At 39.4% G+C, this 25,310-nt stretch overlaps 1 protein-coding gene across 1 annotated transcript in view; it reads right to left on the bottom strand.

Moving 5' to 3' along the window:
• The window catches only part of SLC17A6 (solute carrier family 17 member 6), a 226,320-nt gene that overhangs the window by 99,032 nt on the left and 101,978 nt on the right, over window positions 1–25,310 (bottom strand). The window contains exon 7 of the mRNA XM_044082604.1: window positions 19,131–19,273. Coding sequence (XP_043938539.1) covers window positions 19,131–19,273 — 143 coding nt within the window. The remainder of the gene's footprint in view (window positions 1–19,130; window positions 19,274–25,310) is intronic.

The raw sequence follows: 25,310 nt of genomic DNA, 5'->3' as shown, positions 1-25,310 counted from the left end.
GAAATAAAGCTTGGACCACCTGGCATGCTACAAAAGACCCACAACATTAACTTAGATATAAACAATTAAGAAACAATACCAAAAAAATCTATTATGCTAGACAAGAACTTCTACTACCATTTGCAAAAGAAAAACCATAATAAACCTCAAAAATTCTGGGTTGGCATAAATAAGCTACTTCACCCAGGGCATACTACTACTCCCTCCCCTCTAGCCTCTACCCATGATTCACCAGAAAACATTGCAAATAACTTCAATAGCTTCTTCAAAGAAACTATCCAGACCCTGGCCAGCCACCTCACTCCCACCTCCTCTAACCTAGATAATGACAAACCTAATACCACTCTCTCCTTTACCTTTCAACCTATTCCTACCACTCTTATCTGTTGTCTTATCAAGAAATTAAAGCCTACCACTCTGGCTGCTGACCTCCTCCCAGCAGAATACTTGCAAAAGGGTGCTGACATCATAGCCTACCCAATTTCATTCCTGATAAATAGAACATTATCTGAAGCCTCTGTCCCCTCAATTTGGAAATTATCCTATGTTATACATCTATGTAAAAGTGGTAGCGCCACAGAACTATCTAACTTCAGACCCATTGTCATTCTAGATATCCTATGTTATACATCTATGTAAAAGTGGTAGCGCCACAGAACTATCTAACTTCAGACCCATTGTCATTCTATCTCCACTAGCTAAAATAATGGAAAAATGCTTTCATAAACTACTCATGAACCATCTAATACAAGGCAAGCTGCTAGCTGTTTCTCAACATGGCTTTAGACCATTCCACAACACCTCCTCAACTCTTCTTTCCTTCTCTATTGTCATTAACCACAACTGTAATAGCAATCTACTCTCCTCTGTTCTCTTTCTAGATCTGTCTAAGGCATTTGACATGGTTAACAGACCCTGAAAGTCTTCTCCCTAGACTACCACTCTCTCCAATGGTTTCAATCCAATCTATCTGGATGACCACAGGCAGTCCTATGGCAAGAAAAACTATCATTTTCTCTACCCATTTCCTTAGGAGTCTCACAGGGCTCAATACTAGGACCCCTTCTATTCTCCATGTTTATTAATGACCTCCACACCATTATTCCTAATGCAACATGTATTCAGTATGCAGACGACTCCATGTTGATCTGCTCAGCCACCTCACAAGCTGATCTGCTGTCTTTAACCCAGAGTACATTCAATACTGTTGAAAACTAATTGCTGTCTATTATTAAACCATAAAAAAACAAAGCTGCTCCTGTTCACGCCCACTCGTAAGTCCAACCCTCCAACCATTACCATAATATCTAACAATGGGACCATTATCTCCCCTGAAGCCCAAACCAAACTCCTGGGAGTCAGAATAGACAATAATCTTACATATGATGCACATGTTAATCTAACCATCAAAACCATATACAAAAAACTTGGATCCCTGTACAAGCTTAAACCCTTCCTCACCCCTCTTGCCAGAACTGCCATTGCCCGCTCTCATCTTGTATCCACTCTCCTTTATGCCTCCCCCCTACTCACAGGCCTGCACATTACTGAAATTAACAAACTATCCCACTGCTACAAGCATATAGCTAGATTTGCCACTGGTTTACCCTATAGGACTCACCATTGTCACAATCTAAATATCCTAGGGTGTATGAACTTCCTTCCCTACTACAGTTTACCCAGTGCACAATAGCTCATAAAGCTCTCCACCACCCTGATAATATACCAGCACTCAAAAATATTGTCAGCCCATATAGTAATCACAGAAAACTCTGCTCATTCAACAGGCTATTTATCCAAACAATCAAATCCAAGAACTCAGCTGGCGAAGCCTTATTTGCCAATTCAACTAGTAAAATCTGGAGTCAACTCCCAGCTGACCTCACTCTTGAACCTTCACATACATTATTCAAAGAATAGCTCAGAAAACATTTTTAATCACACTGGCTATGCCCTTGCTTTAAATCTGACTAGCATCATCTCTGTGTCTCAAAGACTCTAACTCAGTTGGATATTGCATGCAAAGTGTCTTAATGAAGAATTACATAATTCTATCTTCTATCTATTGTCCTACCATGTATAGAGTAAATAACTGATAAAAATTTGCTTTTACAGTGTGTTTCTTTTATTCTATAAACTGTCTGTCTGTTATAATGTATTGTATATATCAAAGTATTTGTGTGGAGCTTTTCTCCCCGGGCCACCGCTGAAAATGGACATGTATCCAGTCGGACTATCCTGGTCAACAAATGTAAAATAAATAAAATAAATAGATGTCTTTTGTTTCCAGGTGAACATTTTCCCACATTTCTGGACCTATTATAGAGAACCAGTGATCCGTATAATTAAATTTAGTTTTGAGAAGGTTAAAATGTGGGAGCAGAGTGGTTGTGGTTTCTGATGTTGTAGGAGGAAGATTGCCTACTTAGTTTAGCTCCTAGGGAAGAGAAGGTCTGATTGACAAGGAGTTTGAATAGTTGGAATCCTCAGGGAAAGTCAACCCTTTGTTGAACAGGGAGACAGTTTACTTGTTTCAGTGTTTTATATTAGTGTTTACTTTTGGGGGACAGGGAAATAAATATACAAATTACATTGATTATTGTTTGAATGCATGTGGAGCTTGCTTTAATGCTTAATTTATGAGGGGGAGTCCATATTGAATCAGGTAGAATAGAATGCATTTGTTGGCTGTTCTGAAGTTTTAGGATGAAAGGGAGAATCTTACTGGCCCAAAATAGAAGCACGTTATTTTTTTTCCTTTAGTACTCAAGGTGGAAGGAGAAACTAAGGAAGGGGTCTAGCCAAATGCCAAGGTAATTACAAAGGGGAGTGTCTTCTGAGGACGTACTGTTGTGGTCATATATATGCAAAGAGTTTTGTCTTTTTTTAAGTTTCTGTTTGGTGAGAGAAAATCATAGTGTTGGTTATGTTAAAGTTGAGAAGGAGGCATTTGTTTGAGATCCACTGGATTTGTGCTAGTAAATATGCTTGCAGTTTTGTCTGGAGGCGGAGTACTGAGGTATGTTTGTGAAATAGTACAATGACATCTGTTAACAGAAGGCAAGGGAGATGAGGTAGGTCAAGAGGAAGATTATTTGTAGAGACTTAAAATAATATAGGAGCAAGTATGACACCTTATGCTACTTCTTTTTGAAGGTTAACAGTATGAATTTTGAAGAAGAATTGATGATTGTTGAGATAGTTTTGAAACCAAGGTAGAGAACTGGGACTTATGCCTATCTGTTGTAGGTGATGCAGGAGGATGTTGTGATTAGTGAGGTTGAAGGCTTTTACAAGGTCGATAAAGATGATACCAGTGATCTGGTATCCTTATCAAGTAAACTTTAATCAGTTAGGGTGTACAGGGCAGAGAGTGTGCTATGACCATTCCAGAACTCATGTTGTTTATGACAGAAGAGGTTGTAGGTAACGATGTATTTGGTGGGTTGAGATTAAATCATTTTTTTCAAGCAATTTGTCTACAGTGGGAAGGATGGAGCTTGTCCTGTATCAGGAAGTTTTGGTGGGGTTACATTGCTTTGGGATTGGGATGACAATTACTGTTGTCCATATATTTGGCATTATATTTTGTGTTAGATAGAGACTGAATATGTGTTGCAGGGGGATGTCAAAGTACCATATATAAATAAATATATATATATATATATATATATATATATATATATATATATATATATATATACCAGGAATACTGGCCATCTGTACCTTGTGGGTTGTCATTTGTATTTGTTGGCAAAGAAGGTCCAAGTCTCTTGTTCTGATATGTTTAAACTAAAATTGATGAATGTATAGTGGTGGATCTGGGGAGGGGGAGGGGTTAGTGTGAGTGTTTGATAGCGTGGGTAAGTTGGAGAATTCAGAGAGAAGGTCAGACAGAGAGAGACAGACAGAATGTAGGAGTTGATGTTGTTAAGTTATATTGAATATCCCTTCCTGTGTTTTATCTTCCTTCATTTTAAAGCCTGAGAAAACCTGGACCGTAATGTTCCATCACAATGTTCCACAATGCTGAGATATCCTTTTCTGGGTTTATCATGCAAAAATAATGTCATCTGCAAATAAGGCCAACTTTTTATATTACAACCTTGAATTTCTGAGTCCCTTATTTTCTTTGACAATGGTGCTAAATATATACACAAATAACAAAGGAGAAAGAGGATAGCCCTGCCTAGTTCCTCTGTTCAGACACAACTTATCAGAGAGAAGCCCTCCCAATTTGATTTTTGCCTCTGATCCCTCATATATCCTCCAAATTAACCGTACTATTGTATCATGGAATGCAAATGCTTCCACTGCCCTACTCATATAATCCCAGATCACTCTGTCAAATGCTTTCTATGCATCAAGACACACCAACAACAATGGCATTTTCTTATATTCTGCTTTCTTCTGGATCATCATTGTCCTGTTAATGTTGTCAAATGTTTGCCTTTCCTCCACAAAACCACATTGGTCCATATCTACCAATTTTGGCAACACCTTTTGCTATTCTTTTAGCCATTATAGACAAACATTTTATAATCATGTTTTAAAATTGAAATGGGCTTATATGAAGCTGGATCTGATGAGTTCATTTTTGTCTTTAAGTATTACATCCACCACAGCTTTTTTCCAGGATGTTGGTGCTTCCACTTCTTTTAAAATACTGTTAGACAAAACCTTTCAGATCTTTAGCCCTTTCTTCCCTCCTTCCATTGGAATACCATCTATTCCTAGAGACTTTTCTGTAGATTCATTATACATCACCATTTTTATCTCAACCCCTCGTATATTAACTGTTAATTGCTGAGTGTTATTTATCTCTAACATTAGCATATTTAAGTATTCCATAAATATTTCAATTTGTGCTTTTTCTTGATTTTCACATTTCTCTACTTCATACAAATGTTCATAAAATTTCCAAAATATCTGTAACACCTCAACAGGATCTCTGGCTAGTTTTCTTCTTATATGCTCCCAAGTTTAGCAATAACCCTTTCTATTTTCTGTTGTCCAAGTCATTGTGCTAAAAGCTTTTGTGCTCTGGAGTTATTATCAAAAAACAGTTGCTTAACAAAAATCTTTCTAATCTCATGCATATTAGCCTGGTACTCCCTTATTTTCTCTCTAGTACTCTACAGTTGTGCCTCTTCTTATTCTTCTGTGAGATTCCCCTTATTCTGCAATAAATTAATATTTGTCAGCCCCTCTAAATAATTATTGTTACTTATTAATCAGGCCTCTTTTTATTTTATTTCTACCCTATTTTTAAACTCCATTGTCAGTTATTCCCACTCACTACTATAACTTCTGGAGTGTTTTTTATCTTCCCTAATAACTCCAGAATAATTTCTACTACCCATTCCTAAAATTGATCTCTTTTTAACAGGTAGGTGGGAAAGTGCCAGAGTCTAAATTTTACTTCATTAACCCACATTTTCATCTCGGTTATTATTGCTGCCTGATCTGAAATAGTTTGTGGATGTGTGCCAAAGCTCTCAATTAAATGCACATATTCCTGTAAAATATACTTTCTATCTAATTTATAGCCTCGTTTTTGTACCATTGGGAAACATTTTTAAATTCTCTCTGAGTTCCTTCTACTGAATTCACATCTTCCATACCAAATATTTTCATAAATATCTTCAGAAATATACCACCTTTTGTTATATTTTCCTTTCTAGGCCCCACAGAAACATCCTGATGGTTGCAAATCAAATTCCAGTCCCACCTACAAGTAATATTCCCTGCTGAAAATATAAATACATGCCAGTGTAATCCTCATCCCCTGCTAGGAACCCCTTGCTATCAATAATCTACCATTTTGTTTCCTCTTCTATCAGCATTGGAGTGTGTTTAGCAATTAATATAATACTCCTCTTTTCTTTTGTCCCCGATATTCTGCTGAATATCCACCCTGATATATTTTAATTAAATTCACATTCTCAGTTCTTTCCAAATGTGTCTCCTGTAGCATTGCTATTTGCACTCTGCATGTCTGATATAACTAATTACATCCTTTTCATCTATATATGTGATACCATTCACATTCCAAGATAATATGGAAGGTGTCGCCATTATGATAATTATTCACGCCTATTACATATATGATAGCATTTAAAAAAAAATGTCTGTTCCAGCTTTTGTGATACATATACCCACTAAAGTTTGGGAGATTCATCCTTTATTAAAAGAAGATCAGTATTGTAATTGTTTAGTATAAATGTTATAGAACTGTATTCTTTAACCTGCTTTCCTTTGTGTTTTCTAATCTCTGTATAATCTTCCTCACTTATTTTCTCTTTCCATTATATCCAGCTTGCAGCACAAGTAAATTCAAGTAACTATTACCTCAAACAAACCTTCCTGGAATTATAAGAACAGCAACCTGAAACAAAAGAAACTACCCTCCTGCTCCCTGAGAGGCCCGTGTTTTTAACACAGTGAAGGTATGTGCTGTTCTGGATAATAGACCATTGTTTCATGAATTTCAGGACTAAGAATTCCCTGTTATGCTAAGCAAGTTCCCTATTTAGGATAGCCAGCAGCCTACTACCTCTCCAGCTTTCTTGTTTTGATCCTTTTACCTAACGCTTGTAAACAGCCAATACTCTTTGCTTTTAAAAGTAACCTTACTCCCTCTCTCATAGCCTGATACCCTTGTATATGAACTTTCAGTCGCAATCACTTACTGTCCACTAGGTGGCGCTTTACCATTTCCAATCTGTATCTCACCTCACTACATTAATTTCTCTAATAGACCTCCCCACCCTGTTTCTTTCTCTCAAGTCCTTCTCTTTATAGACATTCTTATACACCTCCCTCCCTTTTCCTTTAACTTTATTTCTATACTCTACCTCTCTGTTAGGTATATCTTCCTCATACCAGCCTGTTTACTTACCTCTACCTCTTCCTCACTCTCTACCTCACCTGCTAAATTCTTTCATTTCACTGATTGTCTTCCTTTGTAAGTTCACTCTCTTGTCTCTACCCGCTCCGTTCGCCCTGCGGGCTCACTCCGCTCCCCTACCCTGCCCCCAATTCCCACCCGCCCCCAGAGGTCCTACATTTATAACAATAATAGCCACACCCTATCCAGTTCACTCCAATCAGATTTCTAACATCCCTAACTAACCCAACCTGCTTTCTCAACACCACACCCACTAATTTAACCTAGCACCTCCCCTATCTTAACACCTCTCCCACTACTTTACAAACCCACCTTATCCCCTATCTTTCTACTCTCACATCTACCCCACACCACACCTTTAAACTATATCTCACTTATTTACTAACCTCCATATAACGTAATATGCCTATATCATCCATCCATCCACAACTTAAAACACTTATCTGTCTGCTACTTATATCTTCTCTTATATCTACTTACCTCTTAACCTCTTATGAACATCCACTTAATTCTTCTCTTTCAATACCTTCAAAATACACCTCTACCTCTACAACACATTTATCTTCTACCTTCTTAAACCCAACCATACATGCCAACTACCTATTAGCCAAATACCATAGACTAGCACACTTCAAATTCAAGAAACCTAGAACCAGGAAAATATTTGACTCCTCCTATAAAGTTCCACAACAAAAATATTTCATACTCCTCCACCTTCTACTGGATGGAGATATTCATCCTAATCCAGGCCCACATCATAATGAAACCATTACACACAAACTACAAAACAAAACTACATCTCTCTCATTCTCCAAACCCACCAATTCTCTGTCTATTGCCCATCTCAATATAAGAAGTATCTGTAACAAAACTAGTCAACTTCATGCCCTTCTAGAAGTCTATCAATTTGATATTTTATGTTTAACTGAAACTTGGCTAAAGCCTTCAATTAATGACAGTGAAATCACCCCACCTGGTTATAACATCATTAGACTGGACCGTACTGCCAAAAAGGGAGGAGGGGTAGCAATTCTGTATAAAACAAAACTCCAAATTAGTACCTTAAATCTGACTTTTACCATTGACAATAACGCTGAAGTTATCAGTTTGAAACTTCAAGTCAATACTACTAAATCCATAAATATCATCTGTGCTTATCTCCCTCCTGGAAATAATATCAACACCCTTCAACACATCCTTGACCTACTATCAACTAAACTCCCTCAAGAGACACTAGTCTTAGGAGACTTTAACAAAGATTGGCATTCCTGTAACAGTAATAACCCCACTTCCCATATCAACCTATATGGCTTCAAACAACTCATTAATAGTCCTACTAGAACTAATAAAACCAATAATACTGAAACCACATTGGACTGGATTCTTACTAATACTCCCTTACAAACCTACAACACAGGCATCCTTCCAGGTGATCTTAGTCACCACTCTCTAACCTATATCATTAGATACAAAACTAACCTAACCTTACCTACCACATATAAAACTCTACGTACAAAAAAACATTTTAACTCTACACAGTTTCTAGCCGAACTAATACATTGTAATTGGGCCCCATTGAAACATCTCCCACTTAATGAAGCAGTTGAATACTTCAACTTTACATTCCTATCTATCCTAGATCACCATGCCTCAAGCCGTACCATTAGAACCAAAACAAAAGCAGCACCCTGGCTAACCAAGAATACGAAGCAAAAAATTATTCTCAGAAACAAATCCTGGGATAAATGGTGGTCTACCAAAAACCAAACTGACCACCAAAACTTTAGGGAGCTGAGAAACAGCACCAAAAAAGCTATTCTGACAGATAAAAAGAGCTATTACTTTCAACTTCAGAAAAACACCATAAAAGAACCAAAAAAATTCTGGACTAGTATTAATAATCTTCTATCCCCTGGCCAAGCAATCACACCAAACCCTCAGGATTCTGACCCAGATAATCCCACACAAATAGCCAATGACTTTAACTCTTTCTTCACCAATGCCATCCAAACTCTTGCAAACCACCTTTCTTCTGACACTTCTAAACTACTCTTACCTAGCTCAAAAACTACTCTTCCTCCCCTTCACCTACAACCTGTATCTACCTCCTATATCCAATCTCTACTCCAAAAACTAAAACCTACCACCCCATCTGCAGACAAGCTCCCTGCAGAATACCTGCAAATAGGAGCTAAAGCCACTGCCTATCCCATTGCCATCCTAATAAATAGATCTATAAAGGAGGGTATTATCCCTTCTATCTGGAAAATATCCCGCATCATTCCCCTTCACAAAGGGGGCAAGTCTAATGACTTCTCTAACTTTCGTCCCATAGCACTACTATCACCTATAGCTAAAATCATGGAAAAATGTATCCATAAACAACTACTAAACCACCTTCTCCACAATAACCTACTTGCCAATAGTCAACATGGATTCAGACCTTCCCACAGCACCACTACTGCATTACTCTCCTTTACCAACTCCATCAACTATAACCGTAACATCAATAAACTCTCATCTTCTCTCTTCATAGACCTATCAAAAGCCTTTGATATGGTTAATCATAAACTTCTTCTGTACATACTAAAATCTCATGCACTAGATCCCTCTTCCTTAACTTGGTTTACTTCTTATCTTGAAAATCGTCAACAGGCAGTACTCTGGAAAAGTTCACTATCTACCCTCCTTCCTATCTCTATAGGAGTACCTCAAGGCTCTATCTTAGGCCCACTTCTATTTTCTATCTTTATTAATGACCTCCAATCAACTATCCCTAACACCACTTGCATACAATATGCAGACGATTCCACTATAATCTGCACTGCTTCTTCTCAAGCGGAACTTCAACCTCTTACCCAAAAAACCTTTACCACTGTTGAACAGTGGTTCTCTGACCGTTGTCTACTCCTTAACCCCAAGAAAACCAAATTACTACTGTTTGCACCTACACACAAAGCTACTTCCCTAAACTTCTCTATTACTTCCACTGATAACACTCATATTACTCCTGATTCTTCTACAAGACTACTAGGTATTACTATTGACAATAATCTTAACTTTGACTGTCACATCAATAACACAATAAAAGTAGTTAACAAAAAGATTGGATCCCTTTACAGAATCAAATCCTTCCTTACACCTGAAGTCCGGACCACCTTAGCCCAATCTCACCTCCTCTCTACCCTTCTATATGCTTCCCCTATTTACACAAATCTCTCTAAGAGTAACCTTAAGAAACTTGCTTCATCTTACCATAATATTGCTCGATTTGCCACAGGATCCCAGTTTAGAACACACCACTGCCTGAACTTAAAACAACTAAACTGGCTTGAACTTCCTAACAAACTTATTTATCAACAGCTCTTAATAGCTCACAACATTCTATATCAACCATCCAAAACACCAATACTCTCTAACCTCCTTACTCCCTACAACAATCTGACACAACTACTAGTTAATAGTACCAAACCCAATAATGCTGCAGGAGATTGTCTTTTTTCCAACTCAGTTGGCAAAATGTGGAACAAACTTCCACTCAATATCTCATCTTTGTCCACTCTTCCACTCTTTAAAAAACAACTCAGAATCCATCTTAATAAACACTGGCTTTGCTCCTGTACCAATACTGATTAACCTTTCTTCCTCCTTTCCTCTACCTCAATATTTCCGTCTCTCTATACTACATCCTGACTGATCCCTACTGACATAACATCCTTGTGGATATAACTTATCTCATATATACTATGAAAAAGAAAAAAAAAATTTGACTATGTATTATTTACACTACACTGATATTATCAATTGTGTATTGCAATTATTTAATAACTTTTTCTTAGGAATACTATCTTGTTATGTATATTTCCTCTGACATGTAAATTACCTATACTAAAGTCTGATTATCTTTTATGCTTAATTTTTGTATTGTTTTGCTTTGTTTAGTTTTTTTTTGTATTCCCTATACTTGTTATAACCATTGGAGCTTTTCTCCCCGGGCCTCCACTGAAAATGGACATATATCCAGTTGGACTAGCCCGGTCAACAAATGTAAAATAAAAATAAAATAAAATAAATACATTTATACTTTTTTACCATCTCCTTTTAAACCTATGTCACACTTTACAAGACTTCTTGTTTTAAAGAAAAGAATACCCCAGAACTTTTTACCTTTACACAAATATACAAAACTATGTACACCTTCAAATAATGAAGTTTAACCCTCATGATAATTTTGTTGGGTGGCAAAAGCCAGGGTACCTTTTTGGCTGGGCTTGTATAGGCCCCAGGGCCGATAGCCTAGTACCTACCTATGAACCTACCCACCTATGATAGGAAGAACTGTTCCAAATATACAGCTGAAAACAGAGGCCTTATCTAACCTAAAATTGTAGTTATCCATGTTATCATGATAACACTCATGTTACTGCCTGTGCTCTTAGTAACACTAATTGGTGTTTTTATCCTTATTCCCTTCCCAGTTGTGAAAAAATAACTTGCATGCATTCAGAAAACATTAACTTTTAGCTTTGATGAAGCCAGTGCTTTAGCTTTCTTTTATTGAACTTATAAGCAGTTTGTCTCCATGGAAACGTAGTTAAAAAATGTAGCCCTCAGCTGCAGCCTTCTAAAGACAAGCTGAAACATTTATTGCTAAAGGAAAATGTTTCATTACATTTATTATTTACTTGTTTCCACTTAAAATTTCCTATTAGATTAAGTCAATAGTCTTAATCCATGATCAGTTTACTTTTACATTCCATCCCCCACATCAACAACCTATTAACTTAAGCATGCTTGTGTCTAGCCTTTTTTCTCTTTCGACATTGTAGCACCTACATTTTTTAATACTAAAAGAGAAGAAAGAAAGAAAAAAGGGCATCAATTTGCTTTAGTATCTTTATCACATACAACAGTAACTAAATGCTTTATTAAAAACATGAAATATATATAATGAATATATAATGAAAAGTTTTAAAGTGATACTGTTTTAGTCAGAGTTACCCTTTTCCTTCCACTTCCCTTCCCCTTAGTATCCTTTCAAACATTAATGACATAAAGTGAGGCAGATGGCTTTCAGTTCCTCTCAAGGTTAAAAAAGTCAACAAAAGTCCATTCTTTCTACTTTTTCTTGTACAGTCATATTTCGCAAATGCTTTGAAATCTCACATTGATTAACTAATTATTATGTTGTTGGTCTTCTTTCTGTTCCTCTCCAAACTCCAGACTTTGGTTCAATTCCAAGGTATCCAGATTCTTATAGTCAATTCCTGTATTGTTTCTGTCACTCAAGCAGTTTTTTTAGAACATTGGAAAATGTTTCACTGGTAAAAATCTCTCCATGTGCTTTATCATCAGAAGAATGAAAAGCAGAGTCTCCTGCTTGATGGCTCACTTTTGTTGGACAGACTTTTGTATTTCTTCCTTGGCCTGCTCTGCATAAAAATTACTTTGATTCTACAGGAAAAATATTATGAAAGTAGCTAGATACAGCACATTCAGCCTCACACCTGACTCAAAACATTATTTGATTGCTAGGCTAAATTTGTTTCTCTTCTGTCTAGTGTACAGTGAATAATCATTTTCCACAAACACTCTACTGTCTCCAGCATTTAACACTTTGTACTTTTGCCACAACTTTGTAAAAATCAACTCTTTCTGCTGGTAGGATTACATATTTACTAATAAAGGTCTTTGCTGCTTTCCCGTGGCTAGGTTTGGAGCATACACATGATGTGCCCTTTCAATTAACAGATCCTGCTGCAGAATACCAGTTCAGTTACATATTTGTGCCTTCATAAAATTAATAGTCTGCTTCTTCTAGTTTCTCTTGTACAGCAGAAAATCTCTGTCCTCTATTTTAATTACATAGCCTTCAACTCTGAAAGTCATTTTTCAGATCTAAGGGGATGTATGTTCTCATTTTTCAAAAAAAAGGTAGAATTAATGAACTTTTCAAATGTCATGAATAGTTTAGTGATTAAAATATACATTGTTAAAAATAACATTTGCTTTATTGCCAAGTCTTTCACAAAAGTCCAGTTTCTGTCATGCTAAATTAAGTCTAATCAAGAGCAGACCACATTTTTTCACAATCTGGAAAAAGTGGCTCAGTTTTGCTTGCCTCATCTGTCAAAGGAATTGAAAGACATTTTTGCACTTAATGATAAGAAAAATGTCATAGAGTCTGAACTTTGCTTGTAATGCACATTTTAAGTGTTTATCTAAAAGGATGACTTGTGGTTTTTTTTTATTATACTCACTGGCAATGGTTTAATTGGATAATAAAGGTAGTGTTTTCATTGAATGAATGGAAATAAATGTTTTATTATGCTGCTAAATTACCATTTGGAAGTCTGAATGTATGCCTAGTAATGACGGGCTAACTTTGAGTGACAGTAGTTCCAATCTTCTATCATGGCATCTCTTTGCTACCTTTCTAGTCCATCTTGCTATTACTTCAGTTGTCTTCTTTGGTAGGTCATTAGCCCTTATGCACACCACATGCCAACCCCCTTAGAGATCACCTTGGTCACCTCCTCCCATGTTTTCTTAAATCTAAGCTCCTATACAGTTTGAATAACCTGATATCTCTGCCCCTTGTACTTCTTGACTTATAATCTCCTTGTTTATAGCTTCCAATAATTAACTTCTCTTCTCTGCCTCTGCACTTCTTTACATCATCTTCACTTCTTGCCCCATAGTGCTACCACTCGTAATTGCAAGCATCCCATATCACTACCTATAACCTTCCTATCTATTTGGGTTCTTTGTCTACATCCATTCCTATAAGCTTCTATTTTTCTGTCTCTTTCATCCTCTGCTCCTCCTCAATGGATGAAACCTCTACCTTGACGTTTCTTTCTGGTTCTTCTTCTTGTGTTGGCTCCCATATGGCTACTTATTACCCTATCTGTGCTTCATGTATAACTGCTATCCACAGCAGCACTTCCATTCCATAAATTCTCCTTCATAGTGGCATCTCCCACTGTCTCCCTTCACCATACTCTGTGTTAACCTGCTTCACTGTGCTACTCTGGATAACTGTACACAATTAGCTGTGTCTTTTTCTACATTACAAAAACTGGAGACAATGATCATGAAACTGAAAAGAAAAAAACAAGTTGAGAGCATGAGACGTGATAACCTTCTTAGTTCTATTTCTTGTGCAGGGCAGTAGTCCCCGGAATGAACTTCCATGGCACTCTTACTCTAGGTTTTTACAGGTGAACAACAGAAGCCCAACAAGTAAGAGTGACCAGACAGCCCAGGCAAGACTTGTGTCCCAGTTTTTGCATCAGTACAGTGGGATTTCCTTCTGGCAAAAATATTGGGTTAGCAATACAGACACCAGACTGTATACAGATGCAGCTGTTGTGGTAGGAATGAGGGCATACATTGGTGGACAATGGCTCACCAGTCTTTGGCCAATGAGTTGGGACAGTACAGATCTGAATGACATCAGCCTTTTTGAACCTGATGCCTATCTTTGCAGCTTCAATGGACTGGGCTATGGAGCTGTTCAGCAAGAAGATATTCTATTCTGACAACCACACAATAGTTTTTTTGTCTTGAACTGAAGGACCCACAAATCAGGTAGAACCCAAGCCATTGTGAGATGTTTGGTACTGCAGAAAGTACAGTTGTGTAAGTTGCACTTACCCATAACAGTAAAACTTCAGATTTCCTCACTGCTGCAGTAGCCTTTAGGCTACATGGATTGTGTCTTGCCCAAGACACAAAAAGTGGTCAGTTTCTAAAAGATCTAGCTCCCTCCCACACCTTCATTCTGACTGCTGATTGGAAAGCCCTATGGAGGGAAAATTAGAAGTCAGTATGAACCAGATGACATCCCAGGCTGTGTACTATACGAACTACAAAATTAACTGGCACCTCACTTAAGAGTCATGTTTAATCATAGCCTCACGTCAGGCTTCGTGCCCACTGAGTGGAGCAAGGCTATAGTTATCCCACTCCACAAGGGGGGGATCCACCTTGGATCCTGGGAACTACCGCCCCATCAGTCTGACGAGCCTGATCTGCAAGGCCATGGAACGTATTATCATGGAATTTATAAACAAAGACATTGGCAACCTTTAAACACTGGACCACACCCAGTTTGGGTTCATGAAGGGCCTATCTTGTCTCCTGAACCTGATTGATTTCTTCGAATCAGTCCCCAGAGCTGTAGACGAGGGTAAGGCAGTCCACACAGCCTATATGGACCTTGCCAAGGTCTTCAACACCATCCCCCACTCTGGAATCATAGATAAACTTACTAAGCTGGGCATTAATCCCTATGTCACTCGATAGGTTGCCAACTGGCTTACTGACAGAACCTACACTGTAAAAATAGCTGACTCCAAATCCAGCTCCAGGTAAGTGACAAGTGGAGTACCTCAGGGTTCAGTCCTGGGACCGCTGTTGTTTGGCACCTACTTCTCTGAAGTACAGGCCAACACTAAGGGTCTCTGGCTAACAAAGTTCACAGATGACTGTAAACTGGGAGCCATTATTGAATCCCCAGATGATGTGGATATTTTGCAAAAGGGCCTTACAGAAACAGATGCTTGGTGCCAGAGCCATGGGCTCAAGCTCAATGCCAAGAAATGTATAGTTATCGCCTTTGGGAAAAAACATGTACCTGTGAATTACCACATAGGCAGCAGTACACTAAACACCAAAAGTGTGATAAGAGACTTAGGGAGTGGTCTCACCTTCAATAACCACATCGTAACAGTCAGAAAATCCTTCTATGTGACACACCTCATCACTAAGGGCTTTTCATCCAGAAAAAAGTAGGTCATTGTCCCACTGTACTCATCCCTCATTAAACCCATTATAGAATACAATGCCCTGTTTGGTATGTACCTCTCAAGACATCTGCAACAACCGGAAAGGCCGCAGAAATACCTCACTAAAAGAATCACAGGCCTAAAGCAGATGCCCTATGCTGACCATCTAAAAAAACTCCAGCTATACTCTGTCACATATCATCTACTGAGAGGTGATCTCTGCTTAACATACAAGGCCATGTCAAACCCAGAGCTGTTGGACATGCTACACTGAAAGAAACCTCAATCCCTCAGAGCCACACACTCCAGGGATCTAAACCTTGTCATCACAATGAACAAAACATGCTGGAGGGATAGGTTCCTTACCCAGAGACTCCCCAGACTCTGGAATAGACTGCCCATACATGTCAAGCAGAGCACCTCTTTGGACCTCTTCAAAAGGAACCTTGACAATTGGATGGGAGATAGGAAATTCACCCCATGGATCACGTCAGTCACCCTACTGGACAGGGGTCCGGGGAAGTAAATATTGTGGGAAGAAATAGCCAGGGAAAGGTTTTGGCTAGGCATGGATAGGCCCTAGGGCCGATAGCCTAGTACCAACCTATGAACCTATGAAGATTCTCCAGGATTTTCTTGCCCAAAAGTTAAGAAGGCACTTAATCATCCTGTACCACTAAAATATTTAATAACAAACAATTTATACCAACAAGTAATTATATACAAAAATAGGAGGATAGGGGATGGGAGAGGCTACTGCACCAGTGAGGAATATGAACATCTAATTTTATGGGTAAGTGCAACTTACCCGACTGTATTATGTTCATCATTCCCACTGCTGCAGTAGACTTTAGGCTGTATGGGTTGATTACCAAAGCATATTCAACCTGGGAAGAGAAAGCATATGGATTCAAGAACCCATGGAGAATGGTCCTAGCAAAGCCTGCCCTGGCTCTAAAAAAGGAATCTGTAATTCTAGAGTCCCCCCTTTCCAATATGCCATCAAAGAAGACAAGGCTATAATAGTATGAGCCTTTATACTGCCTGCAACTGGTTTACCATGGTGGGAATAACAAAATCCAATAGCCAAGGACAACCATCTGGATATACTCTGCTTTGACATGGGTTGCCCTTTCTTTGTCCCACCATAAGAAACAAATAGCTGATTTGCTTTTCTAAAGGACTTAAATTTATCAAGGTAGTAAGTGAGCTGTCTACAGTATGTATGTCCAGATTATGTAGCATCCTTTCTCCCTGGGGTTCTGATGACCTGGATAGAATGCTAGGAGATTGCTGGCTTAATTTGAAGTGACCTCTGAAACAATCATGGGCATGAATGAGGGATTTGTTCTTAATGAGACCCTATGCCTGTGGAAAACCAGATAAGGTTCACTTACCATGAGTGATTGCAGCTCAGATACTCTTCTTATAGACGTCAGAGCAATAAGAAGAATAGTTTTCCATGTTATGAACCTTATGTCTGCCTGATGAACAGGTTCAGGTGGAGACATGATTAACTTTTCTAGCACAAAGTTGAGATCCCAGGATGGAGCAACCTGTTTATGAGGAGGCCTCAAGAGTAAAACTACCTTAAAAAACTGTTTCTCTAAAAACATAGAAGAAAGTGGAGGATCCATGGGCAGACATGTTGAAATGGCTTCAAGATGTACTGATGGAGGAGTAAGAGAGGCCAGAAGATTGTACCACTGGTGCTCAAATATTTGTGGGAGTTACTAAGTCCCTAACAGGATCATGGTTATTGGCTAGGCACCAACTAGAAAATCTTGTCTACTTGCAATATAAGATTTTCTAATAGCAGGTGTTTTATCTTCTTTACTATCTGCTACATGCGTGCAGGAAAAAGGTGCCTAAAAGGAATTATAATTGAATCATCCAGACAGTTAGTTGAAGATGTTTGAGGCTGGAGTGTATCAAACTCCCCCTGTCTTGTAGGTTCAGTTTGTGAAATAGCTTGTGGTAATTGTCTCTGGCCAATTCTATAAGAAGACAAAACCACCATTGGATGGGCTAGAAAGAAGTCACCTTGATGATCTTTGAGGAGTTCTTCTTAATCTTTAGAATTATCCTGGATATCAATGGAAAGGGCTGAAATGCATAAAGGAGCATTCCCATAGCCTGGATTGAAAATGCATCTGTTTTCCAAGTTCACTTGTAAGGAGCCCTGGAGCAAAATTTGTTCAGTTGCTTGTTCTGAATGGAGGCAAACAGAATTATTTGAGGTGTTACACACAACTGGATTAATTCCTAGAAGCCCCCACATCTCTCAGTTTCCTTTCATGACGGTCTGTTGTAGTCCTGCTCAGCTTGTCTGTCACTATGTTTTGCTCTTACAGAATTTAAATAGCCATTCTGAACAGATGGTACAACCTAGTACCCCCCTTGTTTCTTTATGTATTATGGTACTGTCTGTAATTACCTTAAGAGGTCCCAGGGACCATAAATTACGATGACATATTAAGGCATGAATCACAGCCCACCAACACGGATGTGCTTTGGTCTGTCTGAAGAGTTCCACAGGACTTGCACCTTTACCCCCATTGAAACTGTCCCAAGCAAAATCTGATGCACTTGTAGTTACAAATTCTACATCGAGGAGCATCGCTCAGAGTGCCTCCCTGGTTTGATAAAGAATCACCCATTCCTGAATCAGACACTGGAAGAGCTAAAGAAGATGTAGCTGACCCCCAGTTCATGCTGCCTAAAAGGAGCACCCTAGAGGAAGCCGAAGAGGTAAGTGAATGGCCTGCGGAATGAATAATGGCCATTGCAGAGTCATCCACCATCAGCTGAGATCTAGTCTAAGCCCATGGAATTGCCCTGGACTCTTTGGTAAGTTGTTTTTTATTATTAAGTACCACAGGAGACTGGCCAGCAGGAGTGGGGTAAGTATCCAAGCTGTGATTGAGGAGGCTGCTTCAGACATTGTAAGCTTCATTGGTACGAGTCATTCGGAAGGTAAGTTGTCAAAAAATGTTCACAAGCAGCACACTTATAATTAACACTCGCATACAAAGTCCCCTAAACCCAGTAATGCATACAAATGCTATATAAAACATAACTCCAAACCTTTACTGTGGATATGGAGTTCATCATGACACAGAGGGGGTGACTCATTTTGTTTTTGCAGTACTCAGCCTTGTAAGCTTATTCTTTAACCTGATACATGCAAGACTGAACATGGTTTAATATGTAAAATAAAACAATAATGAGCCATTTTTATTATAATTATATAAATATATAATATAACATACCTTTAAATAAACAGCACAGCATACACTTCACTGCACCTCAGAAATCATAATTTAATATTCCTACAATATATACACATAATCAATACATCTAAAAGCTATCAAGTTATTAAATACTTAGAAAAGACCATATTAAACAGCACTAAATTGTTTTCTTACTTCTGTTGAACCTAAAATGTTAGCACCTTCTCCAATGCTTTCTTCTATATATGTTCGTTCTTCCACTGTGATGGTTGGATGTTTTGCAGGACTCTCATAAGATACCAAAATCCAAAACATGTACCATATAATCCCAAAGCTTCCTATGAAAAAATAAAATGTATGTTGTTAAGAATTTTAAATGTACCATACAATTTATTGAAATAAACAGGATCCCAGTGATTTTCTTTATGATATAAAACTGTCTGAAATCATGCAAAATACATCAGGTATTCTAAAGTTTATCTGCACTTTCTTTCCTTAAGAGCAATGTCTGTACAGCTTATTCCCTACTACCAAGAATGAATATTGTCATAAGTGATACTTGAAACTCAGTAAACCACATAGGTTCATAGGTTGATACTAGGCCATCTGCCCTAGGGCATTTATAAGCCTAGCCAGAGTGTGTTTGGCTTCTGCCACCCTTTTAGATTAGTTGACTGTGCCTCTGTATAGTAGGTCACAGAATATAGCCCTTTTAAGGTTAGTTTACTGTGCCTCTGTCTAGTAGGGACACAGAAGAGATCCCAGGGGTAAACCTACAATCTCCTATCCACTCATCAAGATTTCTCTTGAAGAGGGTCATTGAGGGGCTCTGCCTAACATGGATTGGGATTTTGTTCCAGAGTGAGGGGAGCCTCTGGGATATGAATCTGTCCCTCCAGCATGTCCTATTTATTTCTGTGCTGAGGTTTAAGTCCCTGGAGCATGTAGCTCTAAGGGATTTGGATTTCCTGAGGTGGAGCATGTCCATTAATTCTGGGTTGGACATGGCTTTATACGTCAGGCACAGATCGCCTCTGAGTAGGCAGTAAGTAACTGAGTAGAGCTGGAGTTTCTTTAGCCTAACTGCGTAGGGCATCTGTTTGAGTCCCTTGATCCTCTTGGTGAGGTACTTTTGGGGTCTTTCCAGTTGCTGCAGGTGTCGGGTAAGGTACATTCCAAATGGGGCACTGTATTCAATTATGGGCCTGATGAGTGATGAGTAGAGGGGCACAATGAACTCTCTTAATCTAGATGTGAACCCTTTCATGATAAGGTGGGCTATATAGAAGGTCTTTCTAACCACTTTGGCAATGTGATTGTCAAAGGAGAGATTGCTATCTACTTGGGTCCCCAAATCCCCAATTACTTATTCCGTACTTAATGGATTACCACCTATGTGGTAATTTGTGGGCACTTTGTTTTTCCCAAAGGGGATGACTATGCACTTTTTGGCATTTAGCTTTAGGCCATGGCTCTGGCACCAGTTATCCGTCTCTGTGAGACCATTTTGGTGGATGCTTGTGTCAGTCGGTGAGTCTATTATGGCACCCAGTTTGCAATCATCTGCGAACTTGGTCAACCAAAGTCCTCCCGTGTTAGCCTGTACCTCAGAGAAATATATAACGAACAAGAGAGGTCCCAGGACTGAGCCTTGTGGGACGCCACTTGTAACTGGTTTAGAGTCTGACATGGCATCTGCAATTCTGACCCTGTGGGTTCCATCCCTGAGCCAGTTTGCAACCCATCTTGTGACATAGGGGTTGATATTTAAGCTGGTGAGCTTATTTATGATGCCCGAGTAGGGTATTGTGTCAAGGCTTTATGCAGGTCCAGGTAGGCTGTGTGGACTACCTTCCCTTCATCTATGGCCTTGGTGACTGTTTCAAAGAAGTCAACTAGGTTCAAGAGGCAAGATCTGCCCTTAAAGCCGAATTGGGTAGGATCCAGTGTTTGAAGGTTCCCAATGTCTTTGTTTATGAGTTCCATGATGATATGCTCCACAGCTTTGCAGACCAGGCTAATCAGGTTTATAGGGCGATAGTTTCCAGGGTCCATTGTGGCACCACCTTTGTGGAGTGGGACCACTGTTGCTGTACGCCATTCCTTGGGTACATATCCTGTAGTAAAGCTGAGATTGAACAGTGACTTTATGTGAGGGTTCAGTTCTTCTTGGAGCTCGTGTAAGACGCAGCCTGGGACACCGTCTGGTCCCATTGATGCTGTGCTTTTTGCTTTGGAGAGGGCAGCTCTCACCTGTGCATCTGTGATGTCAGGGAGGCTACACTCTGTTGGGATAGACATTTGCTCTTTTGGGGGAAGGGGAGTTTGCACTGAACCTGTCTGCCAGGATGTTGGCAATGTCTGTGGGTTCAGTGTATTTTTTGTCATTTTGCACTAACTCAGAGCATATCTGGAAGTTGCCACCCAGGTTCCTGACATAACTAAAGAAGGCCTTGTGATTATCTTTAGTGTCTTGTGCAATTTTTCTTTCGAAGCTGGCCTTAGATGATTTTATCAGGGATCGTAGTTTCTTGCTAGTACTGATCAGAGATGCCTTCCCTTTTTGGGATTTTGCTCTATCATGTAGTAGCTTTCTCCTTCTGTTGTATAGCTTATTTATGGCTGGGGTCCACCAGACAGATCTCCTGCCGTTGGAGGAGTGAGTCTTGGTTTTATTTGGGATAGCACGATCCATGCATTCCTGTAGGTGTCCATAGAATGCGTTTGTAAAGGATTCTGCGGTTTGGGCCATATTTTCCACTGGCCTGGGGGCTTTGAAGGATTCCACCTCAGTTTTGAGAAGTGTGAAGTTTGCTTCACCATGGTTTCCTTGGCTGGGGGTGGGGACAGGATATGGATGTCCAGTGAGATTAATTTATGTTCAGATCTTACCAATGAGGGGTATACCCTCTGGTATGGAACATAGAGTCCCCATGTTGGTGATGATCAGGTCCAATATGTTTTCCCCTCTTGTGGGAGTGGTGACCAGTTGTTCCATAGCATTTGAGTTTATAAATTCTAGGAACCATTGGGCAAGGGTGTTGGGGCTTGAGTAGTGCTCCCAGTCTATGTTTGGGTAGTTGAAGTCACCCAATATAATGGTGTTTGGAGAGACCTTCATATTCTCCAGTGTTCTCAGGAAAGCTGAGTGGGGTTCCTGAGTTTGGGAGGGTGGTCTGTAGCAGGCTACAAACTGAAAGGCAGTTTTGCCCACTGTTAGTTGCACATGGATGGTCTCCAATGCTTTGTGCAGTGCCACTAACCTGGAGGTGATGTGCAGTCACTAAGGTAACCACCGTGCTATTGTGCATACAACATATGTCATATGACTCTGTGTAGCCTCTGCAAGTGCAGTGTGTGGTTAACTTGTGAAACACTCTGAGTTGCTTTAAGCAAAGGATGGAATTCTGAGGGTAAAGGTGCAGAAATTAAGCATGTTGACAACCATGATGCCTCAGATCATATGTAATATGCTTGCCTTCCAAAGGAGACATGACAAACACAGAAAGATTTAAAAGGCCAGATGGGCTGTATGGAATCATCCATCTGAATCCAATCAAATCAGCTCCAGAAAGTGGTGGCAAGGGCCAAAACGCAACAGAGACATATTCAACAACTTCAAGCAAAAACTGCCAACCTTGAAAACAGACTATTGAAGTAACAACATTTGACTTGTGGGGCCACCTAAAATAGTTGAAGAAGCATCCGCCATTTGGTGAGTCATGGATGTTTAACCTGGGATCCTAAATATAGCCATGTCCCTTCTCTGGGTGATCAGAAGGACACAACGGTCACTGGTGTTGAAGCAAAAAATCATGAGGCACTCAGGCAGAAGATGGAAAAATGGAGAGTAAAGTACGTATCTCTAGAAAAGGTATAAGAATTGTCTATTTTTTTCAGCATAGCTGATGGTTTTCAGTAGGTTCTTTAGGTGCTTCACTTTAAATGAAACTGTTTCTACTTTGAAATACTTGGTAAGCCTCCTGATGAAATAAAAAGGTTTCATAGCCAGTGCCAGCATAGGTAGATAAAGCACAAACTACATTTCAGGTGACTCAAGTTTGACTCTCAGCTCTGGCACTTGGCACTGGAAGGCAGGATGGGTGGGCTCCTTCTTGGGGAAGGAGGGGTAGTGGTGGCCACACACACACACACACACACACACACACACACACACACACACACACACACACACACACACACACACACACACACACACACACACACACTTCCACTATCTCTCAGAGCAATGACACAGATGGGCCACCTGGGGATTGGCATTAAGTTAACCAAGCAACTGATAGGTGGAATCTTTTGGAGCTAGTGTGCAGAACCATGTACTTACAAAGGTAAAGCATTATGTGCCACAGCAGCAATGCATTTGCTTGTTTCACCTCCACACTCCCACCCAAAAGGTGTGCCAGGTCATTCAAAATGCTCACATTGTTGGGATGCAAGCAAGAGCACAAAGCATCCTTATGGCTTTCTGAATCACAGCCGCATCCACCCCCAGAAAGCTCTCATCTTAGTTCTAGGTGGAATCCACAGAGTAATGCGCAATGTCTGATCAAGGGGAAGCTTACATGGGAGGAGCAGGGCAACAATAACAGACAACACAGGTAAAGGTTTCATACCTCTGAGGAAATAGTATTTCTCCGGTCTAACCTTCCACCAAGATCTGTCAACAAAACAGTGGCAAGCACATGGCACAGACTGGGCAGGTCAGTAAAGACCCCAAGAAGTTACCTGTACATAAGCTGAGAAAGGAACTGTTACCACATGACCACCCACTAGTTCATCAAAAATTGCTCTAATAACATTTGCAGGTTGTCAAATCAAGACATCTCCTATTAAGTATGAGAAAAGAGTATGTTCTTCTTCCAGAAACTGCAAGGCTCCCACCAGGAGTCATTTCAGGAGCCTTAAAGAATAAATTTGATTTTTTGTTTAAAAGAGCCAAAACCAGAGAAAAAAAAAGAGATCAGGGCTGGAGACCATGACTTGAATGCTGGAGGAATGAATGGACAAAAGATGAAAGACAGTTTCAAAATGGCAAATAATGGGGACAAGTCAGAGAAGATAGAAGGTCAAAGGCTTGAGGCAGGTGTTGTCATAACAGGAGCGGCAACTGGGCTTTAACCATGTCCAAGGAAGATTCTGAAGGAAGGATTTGGTTTCTACTACGTGAAAGAGTATTCCCCAAATAGGGGCTGTAAGAATACTTTTCTTGTCAGCAGCATATATAGTTTATTTATTGTTACTGCTTTCAGGATGAATTACATGTGATTTTGTTGAAATTGTTGTATTAAATCTTCTAGAAAGATGAAGGTAGGAAAGCATATGTAGGGCAGCACATCAGACTTTATTAAGAAAGGGGATATTAAAGGACAAGCTATGAATCCCAAGAAACGGAGATGGAAGAGATCTATGGTGCATCTAGAGAAATCCATTACTGTGTCCATCTGAAGTGTTAGAGGGATGGGCACAGCCTTGAAAAGAATAGCTGAGTATAAAGTCATTAAAATCCTGCAATCGGATAGCACACTTGTACAAGAGACAAAGCTAACTTTATTATAAGGGTACTTGTGAAGGCTATGCACAGGACATGGAACAATGAGGTCAGACAAGCATTTCAAGATGGGAGGTCATTATGGTGGGTAAACACATTAAATAATAATAATAATAATAATAATAACACTTAAATGTTTACCGGGTAGTCCCATTAGACACATAATTTGTGGTACAACCCAGGAGGGACATCTGGTTAAGCGACTTGCTTAAACTCACGCAGTAAGCAAATGAGGATTGAGAGAATCAAACTCTGCATGACAGGAACTACAACTTACAGGTTTAATCTTCTGTGCTAACTGCCAGAGATAAATGGTAGAAAGTGTAAAGGCTGAAGAACTGAGGTACATAGGAGGGAAAAACAAAACAGCCATGAGGTAGTTTATACTTGCACCAATGCCTATGTCTTTGTGCATTTGTTTCATGGTATCATTAAGCTGAGTCAAGGGGCGCACCTTTGGATAATCAGGAGAAATTTCAGTATAACTGTGAATACTGTAGTGGACAAGAGAGACTCACTGCAAGAGAGGCATTTAGGGGTCTATATGGGACTCACAAGTTGTTAAGCTCATGATGGGCCCAATCAGTGGCATTGGCATGATTTTGTCATTGTACACTAGTTTGTACATCACCCTTCAGAATGTAAATCCCTTTTCCACAAATGTGCCCCCAACAACCGAAATTCTGCTTGCATCTGTACAGCATACTTTCTCAACACTGCAAAAGCAGGAACTATGGCAAATGAAGTAATGTCAGAATATGATACAATAAACAATTATAATTAATGTCATGTTTTAGTTTAAGTTT

This window comes from Protopterus annectens, chromosome 9.part0 (genome assembly GCF_019279795.1).
Source record: "Protopterus annectens isolate FY-2018-M chromosome 9.part0, PAN1.0, whole genome shotgun sequence".
NCBI lineage: Eukaryota > Metazoa > Chordata > Ceratodontiformes > Protopteridae > Protopterus > Protopterus annectens.
Note: the sequence above shows the minus strand (reverse complement) of the source record. Positions and strands in the feature narration are given on the sequence as shown.